The 18,648-nt window shown below is 71.5% G+C and overlaps 1 protein-coding gene across 1 annotated transcript; it reads right to left on the reverse strand.

Annotated features, from left to right (window-relative positions):
• Window positions 1-557: 557 nt before the first annotated feature.
• On the reverse strand, window positions 558-17,750 carry LOC128903821 (NPC1-like intracellular cholesterol transporter 1; the record flags this gene model as incomplete). The annotated part of the gene is given in 11 exon segments (XM_054187708.1): window positions 558-662; window positions 1,551-1,688; window positions 3,596-3,723; window positions 6,536-6,602; window positions 6,604-6,651; window positions 8,274-8,456; window positions 9,345-9,473; window positions 11,726-11,898; window positions 12,031-12,131; window positions 14,418-15,982; window positions 17,640-17,750. Coding segments are annotated over 11 exon segments (2,691 nt in total), but the record flags the coding sequence as incomplete, so codon positions are not given.
• Between the last annotated feature and the right edge of the window lie 898 nt (window positions 17,751-18,648).

Genomic DNA, 18,648 nt, shown 5'->3' on the forward strand with positions numbered 1-18,648 from the left:
AGGGCCATTGCTGGCCCCATAGGGGTCACACCCCACTGCGGGTCCCCAGAGGGGGTCACGCCAGCCCCCACGCTGGCCCCATAGAGGGCTGGGCTGGCCCCACAGGGGTCACACCCCACTTTGTGTCCCCAGAGGGGGTCACGCCAACCCCACGCTGGACCCATAGGGGTCACACCCCACCTTGGGTCCCAGAGGGGGCCACACCGGCCCCATGCTGGCCCCATAGGGGTCACACCCCCACTTTGTGTCCCCAGAGGGGGTCACGCCAGCCCCACGCTGGCCCCATAGAGGGCTGGGCTGGCCCCATAGAGGGCCATTGCTGGCCCCATAGGGGTCACACCCCACCGCGGGTCCCCAGAGGGGGCCACACCGGCCCCACGCTGGCCCCATAGAGGGCTGGGCTGGCCCCATAGAGGCCATACCCCACCTTGTGACCCCAGAGGGGGCCACGCCAGCCCCAGAAGTAGCCACGGTAGCCACGCTGTGCCCATAAGGGGCTGTGCTGTCCCCAGGTGTCGTCGTGCCCCCCCCCCCCCCCAACCCTGGGGGCGCCCCCCCACTGCCAGCCCCACCTTGGGCATGGCGAGCTCCTGGTCCAGCCCCACGGGCACCTGCAGCGTGAGGTAGAGCCCGGCGCAGGCCAGGAAGAGGAAGAGCAGCACCTGCGGAGACCCCCCCCCAACACCCGTCAGGGGACACCCCCCCCCCCGGCCCCCCACATCCCCACCACAACACCTTCCCCACCCCCCGCAAAACCTCCCGGCCCCCCCACCATGGCCCTGCACCCCGGCGTCACCCAGCCCCACACATCATCCCCCCCCCCCACCCCACCTCTCCGCCCCCCCCAGACTCTTCGGCACCCCCAAGGCCCCCCCCAGCCCCCCAAGAGCCCCCCCACGTCCCCAGACCCCCCCAGACCCCTCCATAGACACCCCCCCAGCCCCCTCTGTACCCCACATCCCCCCATAACCCCCAGCCCCCCCGACACCCCACATCCCCCGTGACCCCCCGGCCCCCCAAGACCCCCCCCACACCCCCTGATCCCCCCAAAGCCCTCCATAGACCCCCCCTACACCCCCCAGGAGCCCCTCAAAACCCCTCCATAGACCCCCCAGACCCCCCCGCAAACCCCTCCAAGACCCCCCCCAGCCCCCCTCCACCCCACATCGCCCATTGCCCCCCAAGAGCCCCCCCACACCCCCAGATCCCCCCCAAAGCCCTCCATAGACCCCCCCTACACCCCCAGGAGCCCCCCAGGCCCCCCTCAAAACCCCTCCATAGACCCCCCCCAGGCCCCCCCGCAAACCTCTCCAAGACCCCCCCCCAGCCCCCCTACACCCCCACATCCCCCATTGACCCCCAGCCCCCCCGACACCCCCAAGGCCCCCCCCAGCTCCCCAAGACCCCCCACACCCCCCAGATCCCCCCAAAGCCCTCCATAGACCCCCCCTACACCCCCAAGAGCCCCCCAGGCCTCCCCCCAAACCCCTCCAAGACCCCCGTTGACCCCAGCCCGCCCCCCCCCATGCCCCCCCCGTGCCCCCCCTCACCACGGCGGGCCGTGCCCGGCGGTGCAGCAGCAGGGGGGTGTAGTAGCGGCGCAGCAGCGGGCGCAGCAGGCCGGTGCCCCCCCCGCCGGCACCCCCTTTCTCCAGCCCCCAGCAGCAGCACAGGTCCAGGCGGGCGGCCTGCGGGGTGGGGGGGGGGACACGACACACCACGGCCTGACGCGAGCCCCCCCCCACTCCCCGCGACACACAGGCACCCCCCACGGCCACCCCAGCACCCACGGGCATCCCCCACCCCCCAGAGACCCCCCACGGGCACCCCACCACCCACGGGCACCCCCATGACACACAGACACCCCCCCCCCCCCGGCCACCCCAGCACCCACAGAGCCCCCCCCGCGACACACAGACACCCCCCCCCACGGCCACCCCAGCACCCACAGACCCCCCCCGCGACACACAGACACCCCCCCCCACGGCCACCCCGCCACCCACAGACCCCCCCCGCGACACACAGACACCCCCCCCCCACGGCCACCCCGCCACCCACAGACCCCCCCCGTGACACACGGACCCCCCCATGACACACGGGCACCCTTGTGACACACGGACCCCCCCCCCACCACGGCCACCCCAGCACCCACAGACCCCCCCCGCAACACATGGACCCCCCCCACGACTCACGGCCACCCCACCGCCCCACGGCCACCCCCCACCCATCATAGACCCCCCCCATGGGCCACCCCACCACCCATCGACCCCCCCCGCCACCACACACGGACCCCCCCATGACACACGGGCACCCTCGTGACACACGGACACCCCCCCCCCCCCCCGACCACGGGCACCCCCCACGGGCACCCCCCACCCTCCATAGACCCCCCCAGGGGCACCCCACGCCCACCCAGGGGACCCCAATGTCGCCCCACGCCAACCCCTGACACCCAGGGGCACCCCACGACCACCCTGTGCCCACCCCTGGGCACCCACATGCCCACGGGCACCCCACGCCCACCCTGGGGACCCCATTGTCACCCCGTGCCCACCCTGGCACCCCTGGGCACCCCACGCCCACCCTGGGGACCCCATTGTCACCCCCGTGCCCACCCTGGGGACCCTCATGTCCATGGGCACCCCATGCCCACCCCTCGGGCACCCAACATTGCCCCAGGGACCCCAATGTCACCCCAAGCCAACCCCTGACACCCAGGGGCACCCCACGTCCACCCTGGGCACCCACATGCCCACGGGCACCCCACGTCCACCCTGGGGACCCCAACGTCACCCCACGCCCACCCTGGGGACCCCATTGTCACCCCGTGCCCACCCTGGGCACCCTCACACCCACGGGCACCCCATGCCCACCCACGGCACCCCATGACCACTGTGGGCCCACCCTGGGCACCCTCATGCCCGTGGGCACCCTGCACCCACCCTCACGCCCATGGTAGCCCAACTGGCCGCCTTGGGCACCCTCACACCCACGGGCACCCCACGCCCACCCAGGGGACCCCATTGTCACCCCACGCCAACCCCTGGCACCCAGGGGCACCCCACGACCACTCTGTGCCCACCCCTGGGCACCCTCGCGCCCACGGGCACCCTCACGCCCACCCTGGGGACCCCAATGTCACCCCGTGCCCACCCTGGGCACCCTCAAGCCCATGGGAACCCCATGCCCACCCATGGCACCCCATGACCACTGTGGGCCCACCCTGGGCACCCTCATGCCCATGGTAGCCCAACTGGCCACCTTGGGCACCCTCACACCCACGGGCACCCCACGCCCACCCAGGGGACCCCAATGTCACCCCACGCCAACCCCTGGCACCCAAGGACACCCCGCGCCCTCCTTGGGGACCCCCTGCCCACCCTGTGCCCACCCTGGGCACCCCCCCACGCCCCCGGGCACCCCACGCCCACCCTCATTGCCACGGGACCCCCACGGCCACCTCGGGCACCCTCATTCCCGCGGCCACCCCGTGCCCCTCCTGGCCACCCCATGCCCGCCGTGGGTCCCCCCTGGGCACCCTTGCCACCCCCCCGCCCCCGCCTCAGGGTGCCGTGCCCCCCCCCGGCGCCCGTACCTCCTGCCGGCGGGCATCGAGCGCCAGCAGCGCCACGAACCCCGACATCTGGAGGAGGAAGTCGAAGGCGATGGCCAGGGCGGCCGTCAGGGCGAAGGTGCGGACGGCGGGCATGGAGGAGAGCGCGCCTGCGGGCACCCGCGTCACCACCCGCGCCCACCAACACCCACCGCGCCCCCCGCACCCCCCAACACCCACCGCACACCCTGCACCCACTGCGTCCCACACCCACGGCACCCACTGTGCCCAACACCCACCGCACCCCCTGCGCCCACTGCGCCCCGCGCCCACGGCACCCACTGCACCCGTGTCCACCACCGTGCCCGCAGCACCCACGGCACCCACTGCACACCCTGCACCCACTGCATCCCGTGCCCATGGCACCCACTGGGCCCAACACCCACCGCACCCCCTGCGCCCACTGCACACCCTGCGCCCACGGCACCCATGGCGCCCACGTCACCACCATGCCCGCGGCACCCACGGTGCCCATGGCACACCCTGCACCCGCTGCATCCCGTGCCCATGGCACCCACTGGGCCCAACACCCACTGCACACCCTGCACCCACTGCACACCCTGCGCCCCGCGCCCACGGCACCCACTGCACCCAACACCCGCTGTGCCCAACACCCACTGCACCTGCGCCCACGGCACCCACTACGCCCAACACCCACGGCACCCGCGTCACCACTGTGCCCACGGCACCCACGGCACCCACGTCACCACCATGCCTGCGGCACCCACGGCACCCACTGCACACCCTGCACCACTGCATCCCGCACCCATGGCACCCACTGCACCCACAGCACCACCGTGCCCATGGCACCCATGGCACCCACTGCGCCCACTGCACACCCTGCGCCCACTGCGCCCCACACCCACGGCACCCACATCACCATGCCCGCGGTACCCACAGCACTCACCGCACACCCTGCACCCGCTGCATCCCGCGCCCATGGCACCCACTGGGCCCAACACCCACTGCACACCCTGCACCCACTGCACACCCTGCGCCCCGCGCCACGGCACCCACTGCACCCAACACCCCGCTGTGCCCAACACCCATTGCACCCTGCGCCCACGGCACCCACTGCGCCCAACACCCACGGCACCCGCGTCACCACCGTGCCCACGGCACCCACGGCACCCACTGCACCCACGTCACCACCATGCCTGCGGCACCCACGGCACCCACTGCACACCCTGCACCCACTGCATCCCACACCCACGGCACCCACTGCACCCACAGCACCACTGTGCCCATGGCACCCATGGCACCCACTGCGCCCACTGCACACCCTGCACCCACTGCACCCACGGCACCACCGTGCCCGCGGCGCCCGCGGCACCCGCGGCACCCCAACACCCACTGCACCCACACCACCACCGTGCCCGCGGCACCCACAGCGCCCATGGCGCCCACCGCACACCCTGCACCCACGGCGCCCGCTGCACCCACTGCATCCAACGCCCAACTGCGCCCACGGCACCCATTGCACCCGCCGCACCCCCGTGCCCGCGGCACCCACGGCGCCCACCGCACCCCCCTGCACCCACAGCACCCGCTGCACCCACAGCACCCCCCCCACCCACTGCACCCGCGTCACCACCGCACCCACGGCGCCCACCGCACCCAACGCCCGCGTCACCACTGCACCCACTGCACCCCCCGGGCCCCCCTGTGTCCCTGTGCCCCCCGTGCCCCCCATGTCCCTGTGCCCCCATGCCCCCACGTCCCCTGTGTCCCCTCTGTCCCCCCGTGCCCCCGTGTCCCCTGCGCCCCCCATGTCCCTGTGCCCACCCTGTGCCCCCCAGGTCCCCATGCCCCTTATGCCCCCCGTGTCCCCATCTCCCCCGTGCCCCCCGTCCCCTCCATGTCCCTGTGCCCCCCATGTTCCCCGTATCCTTGCGCCCACCCTGTGTCCCCCGTGTCCCCCATGTCCCCCGTGCCCTCCATGTCCCCGTGTCCTCCGTGTCCCCCGTGCCCCCACGTCCCCCGTGCCCCTGTGCCCCCTGTGTCCCCCGTGACCCCCATGCCACCCATGTTCCCTGTGCCCCACATGCCCCATGCCCCCCATGCCCCCGTGTCCCCTGTGTTCCCCCTGCCCCCATGTCCCCCGTGCCCCCGTGCCCCCCCATGTCCCCTGTGCCCCCCGTGCCCGCTGTGTCCCCCGCATCCCCCCTGCCCCCCCTGCCCCCATGTCCCCCGTGCCCCCCCATGCCCCCTGTGCCCCACATGCCCCCCATGTCCCCCATGCCCCCGTGCCCCCCATGTCCCCCATGTCGCCCGTGTCCCCCCTGCCCCCCGTGTCCCCCCTGCCCCCGTGCCCGCCATGTCCCCTGTGTCCCCCGTGACCCCCGTGCCCCCCATGCCCCCGTGCCCCCTGTGCCCCACATGCCCCCCATGTCCCCCGTGCCTGCTGTGTCCCCCATGTCCCCTGTGCCCCCCGTGTCCCCCGTGCCCGCCATGTCCCCTGTGTCCCCCGTGACCCCATGCACCCCGTGCCCCACATGCCCCCCATGTCCCCCGTGCCTGCTGTGTCCCCCATGTCCCCTGTGTCCCCCCATGTTCCCCGTGCCCCATGTGCCCCCCATGCCCCCTGTGCCCCCTGTGCCCCACATGCCCCCCGTGTCCCCGTGCCCCCCCGTGTCCCCCATGTCCCCCATGCCCCACATGCCGCCCATGCCCCCCGTGCCCCCTGTGTCCCCCCTGCCCCCATGTCCCCCATGCCCCCCGTGCCTCCTGTGCCCCACATGCCCCCCGTGTCCCCGTGCCTGCTGTGTCCCCCATGTCCCCCGTGTCCCCCATGTTCCCCGTGCCCCCTGTGCCCCACATGCCCCCCCGTGTCCCCGTGCCCCCCCGTGTCCCCCGTGTCCCCCCGTGCCCCACACGCCCCCCGTGTCCCCGTGCCCCCCGTGCCCCCCGTGCCCCGCTCACCCAGGAGGAAGCAGACGACCTCGGAGAGGCTGCACAGCAGCATGCTGGGTGCCACCCGCGCCAGCACCCCGCCCGATGTGCTGCTCCCGCCGCTCCCCCGGCTCCCGCTGCGACTGCTGCAGGGGGGCAACAAAGGGGGGGGACGACGGGGACGTCACGGGTGCGCCCCCCCCCCCCGACCCCCAACCTGCCCCACGGGGACCCCAACGCCTACAGGCGTCCCTGTGCCCCACGGCCACCCCCGTTGCCCACAGGGCACCCCGGGCCCCACGGGGACCCCTGTCACTAAGGTGCCCCCGTGTGCCCCATAGACACCCCTGTCCCCAAGGTGCCTCCGCGCCCCACAGGGACCCCTGTCCCCAAGGTATCCCAGTGCCCACATGCCCCACGGGGACCCCCAGTGTCCCCGTGCCCCATAGGGACCCCTCTGCCCCACAAGGACCCCTGTCTCCAAGGGGTCCCAGTGCCCCCCGTGCCCCACAGGGACCCCTGTGCCCCACATGGACCCCTGTCCCCAAGGTGTCCCAGTGCCCCCGTGCCCCATAGGGACCCCTCTGCCCCACATGGACCCCTGTCCCCAAGGTGTCCCAGTGCCCCCGTGCCCCATAGGGACCCCTCTGCCCCACAAGGACCCCTGTCCCCAAGGTGTCTCCATGCCCCTGTGCCCCATGCAGACCCCTTTCCAGTGCCCCTGTGCCCCACAGGGACCTCTCTGCCCCATAGACACCCCTGTCCCCAAGGTGTCCCAGTGCCCCCGTGCCCCATAGGGACCCTTGTGCCTCACAAGGATCCCTGTCCCCAGAGGTGTCCCAGTGCCCCTCTGCCCCACAGGGACCCCCATTGCCCACAGGGACCCCTGTGCCCCATGGGGACCCTCAGCCCCAAAGGTGTCCCCGTGCCCCACAGGGACCCCAGTCCCCAAATGTGTCCCAGTGCTCCCGTGTCCCATAGGGACCCCTTTCCAGTGCCCCTCTGCCCCACGGGGACCTCTCTGCCCCACAGGGACCTCTCCGCCCCACAAGGACCCCTGTCCCCACATGTGTCCCAGTGCCCCTCTGCCCCACAGAGACCCCCGTTGCCCACAGGGACCCCTGTGCCCCATTGGGGACCCTCAGCCCCAAAGGTGTCCCCGTGCCCCACAGGGATGCCTGTCCCCACATGTGTCCCAGTGCCCCTCTGCCCCACAGGGACCTCTCCGCCCCACAGGGACCCCTGTGCCCCATTGGGGACCCTCAGCCCCGAAGGTGTCCCCGTGCCCCACAGGGACCCCAGTCCCCAAATGTGTCCCAGTGCCCCTCTGCCCCACAGGGACCTCTCCGCCCCACAGGGACCCCTGTCCCCACGTGTCCCAGTGCCCCTCTGCCCCACAGGGACCTCTCTGCCCCACAGGGACCCCAGTCCCCACATGTGTCCCAGTGCCCCTCTGCCCCACAGGGACCTCTCCGCCCTACAGGGACCCCTGTGCCCCATTGGGGACCCTCAGCCCCAAAGGTGTCCCCGTGCCCCACAGGGACCCCAGTCCCCACATGTGTCCCAGTGCCCCTCTGCCCCACAGGGACCTCTCCGCCCCACAGGGACCCCAGTCCCCAAATGCGTCCCAGTGCCCCTCTGCCCCACAGAGACCCCTGTGCCCCAAGGCGTCCCAGTACCCCCGTGCCCCATAGACACCCCTGTCCCCGAGGCGTCCCCACGCCCACCCGCCCTCTTGGACCGCCCCCCAAGCCCCGTGCCCCCCAACCTGGTACTCCTGCACGAAGATGAAGATGTTGTCGGCTCCCACGGCCAGGACGAGGAAGGGCACGACCTCGAGGATGATGAGGGAGGAAGGCAGCCCCAGCAGCGCCAGCAGCCCCATGGAGGCCAGCACGGCGCCCAGCACCACCGCGATGCCCCCCAGCGCCAGCGTCACCTTCGAGTCCACCTGCCGTGGGGCACGGGGGGGGCGGCGGGGGGGGGGACACGACACAGGTCAGCCCATTCCCTCAGCACCCACGGGGGCACCCGTCCCCAAAGGTGTCCCAGTGCCCCACGGAGACCCCCGTTGCCCTTAGGTGCCCCCGTGCCCCATAGGGACCCCTTTCCACGGCCTCTCCGCCCCACAGGGACCCCTGTCCCCAAAGGTGTCCCCAGGCCCCAGTGCCCCATGGGGAACCCCATTGCTCACAGGTGCCCCTGTGCCCCACAGGGATCCCTTTCCAGTGTCCCTGTGCCCCACAGAGACCTCTCTGCCCCACAGGGATCCCTGTGCCCCACAAGAACCCCCAATCCCCAAGATGTCCCAGTGCCCCACCGGGACCCCCATTGCCCACAGGTGTCCCCGTGCCCCATAGACACCCCTGTCCCCAAGGTGTCCCAGTGCCCCTGTGCCCCATAGGGACCCCTCTGCCCCACAAGGACCCCTGTCCCCAAGGCATCCCAGTGCCCCCGTGCCCCATAGGGACCCCTCTGCCCCACAAGGACCCCTGTCCCCAAGGCATCCCAGTGCCCCCGTGCCCCATAGGGACCCCTCTGCCCCCCAAGGACCCCTGTCCCCCAGGTGTCCCAGTGCCCCCGTGCCCCATAGGGACCCCCATTGCCCACAGGTGTCCCCGTGCCCCATAGACACCCCTGTCCCCAAGGCATCCCAGTGCCCCCGTGCCCCACGGGGACCCCCCATTGCCCCGTAGACACCCCTGTCCCCAAGGCGTCCCAGTTGCCCCCGTGCCCCACGGGGACCCTCCTCCCCAAAGGTGTCCCCGTGCCCCACAGGGGGCACCCATGGGTGCTGCCCCCCCCGTCTCGCCCCCCCCGCCCCGCCGTGGGGCCGTACCAGCAGGCGGCGCAGGGTGCTGTACTCCCCCAGCGCCAGCGCGATGTAGAGGAAGACGAGGAGGTAACTGACGGCGAAGACGGGGATGTCCTCCCCCGTGGTGCGGTTGATCTCGTCCTCCAGCGAGCGCTGCCGGCCACCGCGACGGGGTGAGCGCGGGGCGCCACGCCGGGTGCCCCATAGATAGCACCCCAGCCCCACAACCCGGCACCCCACAGGCAGCCTGCCACGCCAGGTGCCCCATAGATAGCACCCCAGCCCCACAACCTGGCACCCCACAGGCAGCCTGCCATGCTGGGACCCCATAGAAAGGACTGCAGCCCCACAACGTGGCACCCCACGGGCAGCCTGCCACGCCAGGTGCCCCATAGATAGCTCCCCAGCCCCACACCCTGGCACCCCACAGGAAGCCTGCCATGCTGGGTGCCCCATAGATAGCTCCCCAGCCCCACAACCTGGCACCCCACGGGCAGCCTGCCACACCAGGCGCCCCACGGATATCATCCCAGCCCCACAGCGCAGCACCCCACAGGCACTGGGCCTTGCTAGGACCCCACAGAAAGGACCCCAGCCCCACAAACTATCGCCCCATGGGCGGCCCGCCATGCCCAGCACCCCATAGATAGCACCCCAGCCCCACAACCGGCCACCCCACAGGCACCCCGCCATACTGGGTGCCCCATAGATAGCATCCCAGCCCCACAACCAGGCACCCCACAGGCACCCTGCCATGCTGATTGCCCTATAGATAACACCCCAGCCCCACAGCACAGCACCCCACAGGCAGAAGGCCTTGCTGGGACCCCATAGAAAGGACTGCAGCCCCACAACCTGGCACCCCATGGGCACCCTGCCATGCTGGGACCCCATAGATAGCACCCCAGCCCCACAACCAGCCACCCGACAGGCATCCTGCCATGCTGCGACCCCATAGAAAGGACCGCAGCCCCACAACCTGGCACCCCACAGGCACCCTGCCAAGCTGGGTGCCCCACAGATAGCACCCCAGCCCCACAGCCTGGCACCCCACAGGCACCCTGCCATGCTGATTGCCCTATAGATAACACCCCAGCCCCACAGCGCAGCACCCCACGGGCACTGCGCCTTGCCAGGACCCCATAGATGGCACCCCAGCCCCACAGCACAGCACCCCACAGGCATCCTGCCATGCTGGGACCCCATAGAAAGGACCGCAGCCCCACAACCTGGCACCCCACAGGCACCCTGCCATGCCGGGACCCCGTAAATGGCACCCCAGCCCCACAACCAGCCACCCCACAGGCACCCTGCCATGCTGGGTGCCCCATAGATAGCACCCCAGCCCCACAACCTGGTACCCCACAGGCACCCTGCCATGCTGGGTGCCCCACAGATAGCACCCCAGCCCCACAGCCTGGCACCCCACAGGCACCCTGCCAAGCTGGGTGCCCCACAGATAGCACCCCAGCCCCACAGCCTGGCACCCCACAGGCACCCTGCCATGCTGATTGCCCTATAGATAACACCCCAGCCCCACAGCGCAGCACCCCACAGGCACTGCGCCTTGCCAGGACCCCATAGATAGCACCCCAGCCCCACAGCACAGCACCCCACAGGCATCCTGCCATGCTGGGACCCCATAGAAAGGATCGCTGCCCCACAACCTGGCACCCCACAGGCACCCTGCCATGCCGGGACCCCGTAGATGGCACCCCAGCCCCACAACCAGCCACCCCACAGGCACCCTGCCATGCTGGGTGCCCCATAGATAGCACCCCAGCCCCACAACCTGGCACCCCACAGGCAGCCTGCCAAGCTGGGTGCCCCACAGAGAGCACCCCAGCCCCACAGCCTGGCACCCCACAGGCACCCTGCCATGCTGGGTGCCCCATAGATAGCTCCCCAGCCCCACAACCTGGCACCCCACAGGCAGCCTGCCATGCTGATTGCCCTATAGATAACACCCCAGCCCCACAGCGCAGCACCCCACGGGCGCTGCGCCTTGCCAGGACCCCATAGATGGCATCCCAGCCCCACAACCTGGCACCCCACAGGCATCCTGCCATGCTGGGACCCCATAGAAAGGACCGCAGCCCCACAACCTGGCACCCCACAGGCACTCTGCCACGCCGGGACCCCATAGATGGCACCCCAGCCCCACAACCAGCCACCCCACAGGCACCCTGCCATGCTGGGTGCCCCATAGATAGCACCCCAGCCCCACAGCGCAGCACCCCGCGGGCACCATGCCTTGCTGGGACCCCACAGAAAGGACCGCAGCCCCACAACCAGCCACCCCACGGGCCCCCTGCCCCGCTGATTGCCGCATAGATAACACCCCAGCCCCACAGCGCGGCACACCCTTGGGTGCTCCCCCCACCCCACCCCGCCCCATCCCGGACCTCGGCCATGAAGGTGACGGAGAGGTTGGGGCCGTGGGCGCGCTGGAAGTCGCCCACCAGCTGGAGGAAGCGGCTCTCCCAGCTCAGCACCCACTCGTGGCGCGGGTCCCCCCGGGGGAAGTTGTTGAGGGAGTAGGTGACGATCAGCGCCTCCGCCTGCGTGTACTCCGAGCCTGCGGGGAGCCGGAGGCGGCGGGGTGAGGGGGGGGGACGCACACACAAAGCGGGTGACACCCCCCCCCCCCCCCCGCCCCCCAAGTGACACCCCTGCCCCATTCCCGCCCCCGCGCGCGCCCCACACGTACCGGGGTAGCCGCCCAAGGCGATGTAGGGGAAGACGGGGCCGCCGTACTGGGCCATGCAGCTCAGCTCCAGCGCCGTGATGTCCTTGAAGGAGAGCGGGGAGCTGCCGGGGGGCAGGGGTTGTGGGGGGGGGACACGCACACGCGCGCGCGCACACACGCACACAAGAAGGGGCTGCCCCACGGCGGCGCCCCCGCGGAGAGATGCCCGGCCCCCACGGCGCAGCACCCCCGCGGGCGCCGGGGGCTCGCTGGGGATCCCGTAGGTGGCAACCGCCGCCCGTCGAGCTATCGCCGCGCGGGAGCGCGGCGCCCCATAGAGAGGACCCCAGCCCCACAACCTGGCACCCCACAGGCACCCTGCCATGGCCAGCGCCCCATAGATAGCACCTCAGCCCCACAGCCCATGGTCACCAGGCCTTGCTGGGACCCCATAGAAAGGAGCCCAGCCCCACAACCAGCCACCCCACAGGCACCCTGCCATGGCCAGTGCCCCATAGATAGCACCCCAGCCCCACAACCCGGCACCCCACAGGCACCAGGCCTTGCTGGGACCCCATAGAAAGGAGCCCAGCCCCACAACCTGGCACCCCACAGGCACCCTGCCGTGGCCAGTGCCCCATAGATAGCACCCCAGCCCCACAACCCGGCACCCCACAGGCACCAGGCCTTGCTGGGACCCCATAGAAAGGACCCCAGCCCCACAACCTGGCACCCCACGGGCACCATGCCATGGCCAGCGCCCCATAGATAGCACCTCAGCCCCACACCCCATGGTCACCGGGCCTTGCTGGGACCCCACAGAAAGGACCGCAGCCCCATAACCTGGCACCCCACGGGCAGCCTGCCATGCTGGGTGCCCCATAGATAACACCCCAGCCCCACAGCACAGCACCTCACAGGCACCAGGCCTTGCTGGGACCCCATAGATGGCACCCCAGCCCCACAACCTATTGCCCCACGGGCACCATGCCATGCCCAGCACCCCATAGATAGCACCCCAGCCCCACAACCTGGCACCCCACGGGCAGCCTGCCATGCTGGGTGCCCCATAGATAACACCCCAGCCCCACAGCACAGCACCTCACAGGCACCGGGCCTTGCTGGGACCCCATAGATGGCACCCCAGCCCCACAACTTATCGCCCCATGGGCACCATGCCATGCCCAGCACCCCATAGACAGCACCCCAGCCCCACAACCTGGCACCCCACGGGCACCATGCCTTGCTGGGACCCCATAGATGGCACCCCAGCCCCACAACCTGGCACCCCACGGGCACCATGCCTTGCTGGGACCCCATAGATGGCACCCCAGCCCCACAGCCTATCCCCCCATGGGCACCATGCCATGCCCAGCACCCCATAGACAGCACCCCAGCCCCACAACCTGGCACCTCACGGGCACCATGCCTTGCTGGGACCCCATAGATGGCACCCCAGCCCCACAGCGCGGCACCCCACAGGCACCGGGCCTTGCTGGGACCCCATAGATGGCACCCCAGCCCCACAACCTATCCCCCCATGGGCACCATGCCATGCCCAGCACCCCATAGACAGCACCCCAGCCCCACAACCTGGCACCCCACGGGCACTGTGCCTTGCCGCACACCCCAGAGATAGCGCTCCAGCCCCACAACCTATCGCCCCATGGGCACCCAGCCATGCCCAGCACCCCGGGGGCATCACCTTGACCCCATGGGTCATGGCCGGCACCCCACAGATAGCACCCCAGCCCCACAGCGCAGCACCTCAAGGACACCCTCCCATGCCCAGCATCCCACGGGCATCGCCCCAGCCCCACAACCCACCACCCCACAGCCAGCCTGCCACGCTGGCTGCCCCACGGATGTCACCACCACCCCACGGCCACCCCGCGGGCGTCGCCCCAGCCCCAAAACCCACCGCCCCACGGCCACCGTGCCACGCCTGTCACCCCATGGCCACCACGCCGTGCCCGTGCCCCTGTGGGCACCACCCCAGCCCCACAACCCACCGCCCCACGGCCACCCCGCCACGCCTGTCACCCCATGGCCACCACGCCGTGCCCCTGTGGGCATCACCCTCACCCCACAACCCACCGCCCCACGGTCACCCCGCCACGCCTGTCACCCCATGGCCACCACGCCGTGCCCGTGCCCCTGTGGGCATCGCCCCAGCCCCACAACCCACCGCCCCATGGCCACCCCGCCACGCTGGCTGCCCTACAGATACCACTGCCACCACGTCACCGTACCATGGCCACCACGCCGTGCCCGTCCCCCTGTGGGCATCACCCTCACCCCACAACCCACCGCCCCACGGCCACCCCGCCACGCTGGCTGCCCCGCAGATTCCACCACCACCGCCGCCGCCGCCATCCTCCCCCCGTCCCTCCGGCCCCGGCACTCACTTGACGCAGTAGATGAGGTGGTCGCGCCAGTCGGCGGTGCCCGTCTTCTTGCCGTCGGTCTGGGTGGCCGTCATGGCCAGGCGGGTGGCGTTGTTCTGGAAGTACTGCGTGACGCTGTTGACGCAGCAGTCGGCCAGGGTGGGCTGGCGGGGGTTGAGGGGGGCGTAACAGACGTCCTTCAGCGTCACCTCCTTGCCCGAGGTAGGCGCCCGCACCTTGATGGCCGCCAGCTCCTCCTGCAGCTCCAGCAGGGTCCGCAGCACCTCGGCCGACAGCACCCCGCTGAAATTCTTGGCCCCCAACACCACCGACTCGTAGCCGGCGCCGGGCCGGCCCGGGGCCGTCACGATGATTTGGTTGGTGCGGAAGAAAGGTCCGAAATGGCGGTCGTGAAAGGCTTTTTCTTGCCGGGCCCGACTGCCCGGCGCCGACCACAGCTCCACGGGGTCGGTGGTGAGGCGCAGGGTGACCAAACCGGCCGACAGACCCCCAGCCGCCGCCGCCGCCGCCAACAGCACCGCCACGGGGTGACCGGCCACCAGCGTGCCCCACCGGCGGAACGCCGAGGCCAGCAGGAGGTGGCCGCCGTCGCCCAACCGCCGCGAGCAGCCACCGGGCCGCGACGATGACGGCGGCGGCGGCGGCGGCGGCGGCGCAACCCCCTTGGGCGAGCGGCGGCGGCGCCGCCACAGCAAGGCGGCGACGAAGACGAGGGCGAGGAGGCCGAAGAGCAGCCCGCAGAGCACCAAGGCGCCGTCGGCGGCGCCCAAACGGAAGGGGGGCGGCGGGGCGGGGGGCGGCACCAGCGGCGGGCAGGAGGCGTCGCAGTCCTGGCAGGAACACGGCTGCTGCTCGGCGCTGAGGGCCTGGTCGCACCGCCAGGCCCGGCCGTCCAACGGATCCAGGCCTTGACCGGGCTGGGTGTCGTTGGGAAGGAGTCGGAAATCGATCTGGAGCGGGGCCAAACCGTTGTTTTTATCCCCTTGGAAATCCAGCCAGCGCTGGGCGGTGCAGAGGCGGGCGCCGTAGCGGCCGCACATGGTGTCGATGGCGTAGCCGCCGGTGGCCGGCAAACGCACGGCCCGGCAGGAATCGAAAGCGGCGTCGGCGAAACGGCGTCGGTAATAACATTGGTATTCCACCACCGCCAAGCGGGTAGAGTTGAGGGGGTCGGCGGGGGGTTTGAGGACGCGGGTGACGTTGGTGAAGAGGCTCTGGTCGGGGCTGCAGATGTTGTGGCAGTAGAGGTTGGCGAAATTGCGGGCGCAAGCCGGGCAGCGGGCCAGGACGGCGCCGGAGAGAGCCACGCTGAGCTGCAGGTCGCTCAGTTGCTTCAAGGAACAGCAGACGCGGGTGGGCGCGTTGTCGTTTCCCGAAGTCACCAGTTCGGGACAGACGGTTCGTAAGAGGCTCAACAAAGGTCCCGTGGCCACCCGGGCCGGAGCGTTGTCCAAACAGGGGACGCCGGAAGGCAGGAGGGAGACGTTCACCTCGGGGTTGCGGCCGCAGTTGCCGTAGAAGGCGCAGAAGCCGGCGCGGTGGATGGGGGTCAGGGTGGCGGCAGCCTGTGGGGGCGGAGACGGGGGGGGAGAGATGGGGGGTAGCGGCTCCGGCCCCCCCCAAAAGGGCACAGCACCCCCCGCAGCCCCAAGGGTGGCGGGGGCGGGGGGGAACCGCGCGGTGTCCCCCCGGCTCTGCCACCCCCAGCCCCTCCCAATGTCACCACAATGGACACACCGCTGGTGTCCCCCCGGCTCTGACACCCCCTGTCCCTCCCAATGTCACCCCACAGTGTCCCCCTGGCCCTGCCACCCCCCTGCTCTGCCACCCCCAGCCCCTCCCAATGTCACCCCACAGCGTCCCCCCGGCCCTGCCACCCCCTGCCCCTCCCAATGTCACCACACCGGTGTCCCCCCAGCTCTGTCACCCCCCCACTGTCACCCCCAGACTCTCCCAATGACACCCCACAGTGTCCCCCTGTCCCTGCCACCCCCCCTGGCCCTGCCACCCCCAGCCCCTCCCAATGTCACCCCATGGGCACCACACCGGTGTGTCCCCAGCTCTGCCACCCCCTGTCCCTCCCAATGTCACCACACCGGTGTCCCCCCAGCTCTGTCACCCCCCCACTGTCACCCCCAGACTCTCCCAATGTCACCCCATGCGGTGTCCCCCCAGCTCTGACACTCCCTGTCCCTCCCAATGTCACCCCACAGCGTCCCCCCGGCCCTGCCACCCCCAGCCCCCTCCCAATGTCACCCCACAGCGTCCCCCCGGCCCTGCCACCCCCTGTCCCTCACAATGTCACCCCACAGTGTCCCCCTGGCCCTGCCACCCCCAGCCCCTCCCAATGTCACCCCATGGGGCACCACGCCGGTGTCCCCCTGGCCCTGCCACCCCCTGTCCCCCCCAATGTCACCCCATGGGCGCCGCACCAGTGTCCCCCCAGCTCTGTCACCCCCACCCAGCCCTGCCACCACCCCCAGCCCCTCCCAATGTCACCGTGCCAGTGTCCCCCCGGCCCTGCCACCCCCGGCCCCTCCTAATGTCACCCCACGGGCACCGCACCGGTGTCCCCCCGTCTCTGCCACCCCCTGTCCCTCCCAATGTCACCACAATGGACACACTGCTGGTGTCCCCCCCCTCTGCCACCCCCAGCCCCTCCCAACGTCACCCCGTGGGCACTGCGTTGGTGTCCCCCAGCTCTGTCACCCCCAGCCCTGCCACCCCCTGTCCCTCCCAATGTCACCGTGCCAGTGTCCCCCCAGCCCTCCCACCCAGAGCCCCTCCTAATGTCACCCCATGGGCACTGCACTGGTGTCCCCCCACCCCTGCCACCCCCTGTCCCTCCCAACGTCACCCCATGGGCGCCGCACCGGTGTCCCCCTGGCTCTGTCACCCCCAACCCCTCCAAATGTCACCACAATGGACACGCTGCTGGTGTCCCCCCACCCCTGCCACCCCCTGTCCCCCCCAATGTCACCCCATGGGCACTGCGTTGGTGTCCCCCAGCTCTGTCACCCCCAGCCCTGCCACCACCCCCTGTTCCTCCCAATGTCACCGTGCCAGTGTCCCCCCAGCCCTCCCACCCAGAGCCCCTCCTAATGTCACCCCATGGGCACTGCACTGGTGTCCCCCCAGCCCTGCCACCCCCGGCCCCTCCCAATGTCACCCCCCGGGTGCCGCACCGGTGTCCCCCAGCACCCCCGGCCCCCCAGCACCTACCAGCGCCAGGAGGGCGCCCAGCACGGCGCCGGCCAGCACCGGGGCACCCGCCATCCTGTGCCCAAACCGGAGAAGCCGAGGGGGAGGGGGGGCGGGGGGGGGGTGCGTGGTGTGCCGCCGCCGCCGCTGCCCGGCACCTATAAGACCCCGAAACCGTCCCCCCGTCCCACCCCCACCCCCCCCCCGCCCCCCTCCAGGGCGACGGTCGCCCCACGGCACCCAGGCCAATCAGCCCTCGCCCCGGCCGTAAAGCCCTTGTGATCATTAACCCCCATCGATCGGCCGCCGCCGCCATCGCCGCGCCACGCAGCCCTGCCGGGGAGGTGCCCGCTTCGCTTCCGCCCCCCACCCCCCCCCCCCAACCAAACCCCGGGTTTTGGGGCGGGGAGGAAATAAAGCGGTATTTTGGGTGCGATGCCCACCCCGGGGCAGCCCCGGGCGGCGGAGATGCCGCGCGCCAGGCTGGCAGCGGGAAGGCGGGCATCACGGAGGCGGCGCCGCGCCGAGCCGCCGGGAGCGAGGGCTGGGGGCGGGGGGGAGGAAGAAAAACCGGTTGCCCCCCGCCATTAAACCCCCCCCCCCCCCCCCGCCGTTAACGGAAGGGGGCAACGGCGTTACCCGCCGTGCCCGCGGCGAGGGCGCCGGTGCCACAACCGGCTGCCGGGCAGGGTTCAGGGCCACGGGGTGGCCTTGGAGCAGAGCTGCGCGTGTGTCGTGTGTCGTGTCCCCCCCCCTGCCCCCCGATAAGCCGCCGTCACCCCGATAAGCCGGGCGATGACGGGCACCCCCAGGGGCGACGCCTGCCTCGCATGCCACGGGCCGGGGGGGGGCCGGGGGACACAAGGAGCCAACGGGGCGAGCGGGGAGGAGGCGAGCGGGTGCCACCCCGCGCCGCGGGGCTACGGGGGGCAGCGGGGGGCATCCGAGCCCCCGAAGTTGGCAGCGCCCCCGCCCCCCACCGCGTCCTTGCCCCCGGTTTATGACCCCTGGTACAGCCTTGGCATCGATA

This window comes from Rissa tridactyla, unplaced genomic scaffold (genome assembly GCF_028500815.1).
Source record: "Rissa tridactyla isolate bRisTri1 unplaced genomic scaffold, bRisTri1.patW.cur.20221130 scaffold_658, whole genome shotgun sequence".
Classification (NCBI taxonomy): domain Eukaryota; kingdom Metazoa; phylum Chordata; class Aves; order Charadriiformes; family Laridae; genus Rissa; species Rissa tridactyla.